General features: G+C 46.3%; 1 protein-coding gene across 7 annotated transcripts in view; it reads right to left on the reverse strand.

The window, feature by feature from the left end:
* The window catches only part of jmjd1cb (jumonji domain containing 1Cb), a 95,064-nt gene that overhangs the window by 27,285 nt on the left and 65,279 nt on the right, over positions 1 to 2,500 (reverse strand). For all 7 annotated transcript variants that reach the window (XM_083687694.1, XM_083687691.1, XM_083687693.1 and 4 more), the window contains exon 4: positions 338 to 443. In XM_083687694.1, coding sequence (XP_083543820.1) covers positions 338 to 443 — 106 coding nt within the window. The remainder of the gene's footprint in view (positions 1 to 337; positions 444 to 2,500) is intronic.

A 2,500-nucleotide genomic window follows, 5' to 3' on the forward strand; every position in this document is an offset into this window, starting at 1 on the left:
GGCCGTGGTCCTTGTAAACAAGAAGCACTGCCAAGACCACCAGAGCCTCCTCTTTCTTGATCTATCAGGTAATGTTCAAAAACACACACACACACACACACACACACACACACACACACACACACACACAGCTGGGCCGGGCAGCCCTTGTCTTGAGGTCTACTGGTCGCAATTCCCACACACACACACGCACACGCACACACACAAAACTGCTTTAATGCTTGGACTGATGACGCCTAACACGGTTTGCTGTAAGTAGGGATCCTTTAACAGCAGATGGAACAGGATAGGAAGAGGAGGGGTTACAGAGGGAGGAATGATCCGGATGTTTTCTTACCTTGCATAAAAATTTCCTGAACCTTCTGATCTTTCAGCCAGGCTTTCACCTCCTCGTGGAGCTGTGGATTGTCCCTGAGAACTGGACTCAAGCTGTCCACTTCATCCTGAAACACACACACAGCACAGGACAGGACGTTCATGTGACATTCCCGGAACATCGCCGTACCACGTATCGACAGAAGATAACCATATCAGTGGATGGGCCTCCAAATATACAGTATACAAAGTTTGGACACACCTTGCCAAGAGTGTGCAAAGCTGTCATCAAAGCAAAAGGTGGCTACTTTGAAGAATCTAAAACATAAACCGTATTCTGGTTTGTTTAACACTTCTTTTGTTTCCCGCATAATTCCATATCCTTCCATCCATCCTTCATAGTTTTGATGTCTTCAATGTCGAAAATAATAAAAAATAATAAAGAAAAACCATTGAATGAGAAGGTGTGTCCAAACTTTTGACTGGTACTGCATCTCTCTAAATATCGCCACCGATGTAGTCCAGGTTTTATCCACTGCAGCCACAACACAGTCAGCAACAGCTATTGTCAAACAAAAGATGACGCAGCCCTACTTTGTTTGGTTACTAGATTACAACAACATTGTTGTCAAGAAATTAATGACAAAACAAGGCGGACATGCCTTGCAGAACAGCTACATTTCGCTGATATTGACGTCCAAACAACAATCGATTCATATGCACGCACGCACGCAATCTAGGAATCTCCAGGCATATGACATATGAAGGCCCCCCCGAGGACAGATGAAATACAGAGGTTTGCAAAAGCTGCCAACACAGCAGCAGGCTCCCTCTCCATCTCAGTGTAGTATTGATGAAGGCCCCCTGGGTGGGGGGGGGGGGGGGGGGGAGGCAGCCCACCACACACTAGGGCTGGACGGCAGACCCTAGTTTAGTTGTGATCCTGGCTGTGATATGGATGGAGGGATGGATGGATGGACGGACGAACTACACCCTTCCATACCGGTTGAGCTGCTCTCCCTGTAACACCTGCAGATTGTAGTGTGTGGCCAACAGTTCGCTTCGTAAGTTTAACATACGACATGCAACACACTATGACAACGTTCTGTAAGATGAGAAGCTTTCATACGCACCGCATCGTGGAGAATACGCACACAACAAACACAACTGGGAACACACAAGACTGAAGCGATCGATGCATGACGGAATAAAGTGTGTAACTGTCCTGGAGACAGGTAGACAGGATGCATGGCGGGCAGGAGAATGGGCTAGTCTCCAGGACAGGTCAGGACAGGTCAGGACAGGCCAGGCCGTCCTCTACTCTGAACGGTCAACACACTTCATGGTTATGGCGTGACAGAGACAGGTAGGCGGGCTGCATTCTGGGTAGGACTATCACATATGGGACTGTCTGAATATTCACAAATCACAGCACAAAGAGGGACAAGCTATATTATATACAGGCTGTATATGTATATATGCCTGGATCTTTGGTGGTAGGCTAATGTTGTGAAGTGAGCTATGATTTAAGTAGAGATACTCCTAAAACATATTTAGAACTTCTATTAATAAGAAACAAACAAAAAAATATCATCACCTATGTGGAAAGCCCTGTGTTATGATATCTAGGCCATATCATCCAGCCCTAACACACACACACACACACACACACACACACACACACACACACGTAAGACTGTGTAGCTGAGATGATTGGACTGATCTCTCCTAGAGAGCGGCCCTCTCCTCCGCAGTGCTGTTTGACATGATGAGAAACTCGTACAAGGTGCTGCTGGAATGTGTCACGCAACCGATGGGCAATCCATGTTCACGTGAGCAGCTGACCTGGGAATACAGTTGTGTTGGCAGCCAGCCTGCTAAAACATATGCTGCCCTTTGCTATCTTCAGTACGCCTAAAGATGGATGGATGGATGGAAGGATGACCTAACCCGTGGATGTCGATCAATAGAATGTTCTCGTGGATGTCGATCAATAGAACTTCTCAGTGAAAAAATACTGCCCCCCCCTACCCTGAACATAATGTTGAGAATGTGTTGGACATCTAAATGTCTGCTATAACACGGCAATGACCGTATAAGCCTTAGCCCTCTGTAAAACACTCTACCCACAGTTGTAGAAACGCTAATCGTTCTGCTAATTCAAATGCTCAGAATCTAAAAGCTT

The sequence above is a fragment of the Argentina silus genome (genome assembly GCF_951799395.1).
Source record: "Argentina silus genome assembly, chromosome: 16".
NCBI lineage: Eukaryota > Metazoa > Chordata > Actinopteri > Argentiniformes > Argentinidae > Argentina > Argentina silus.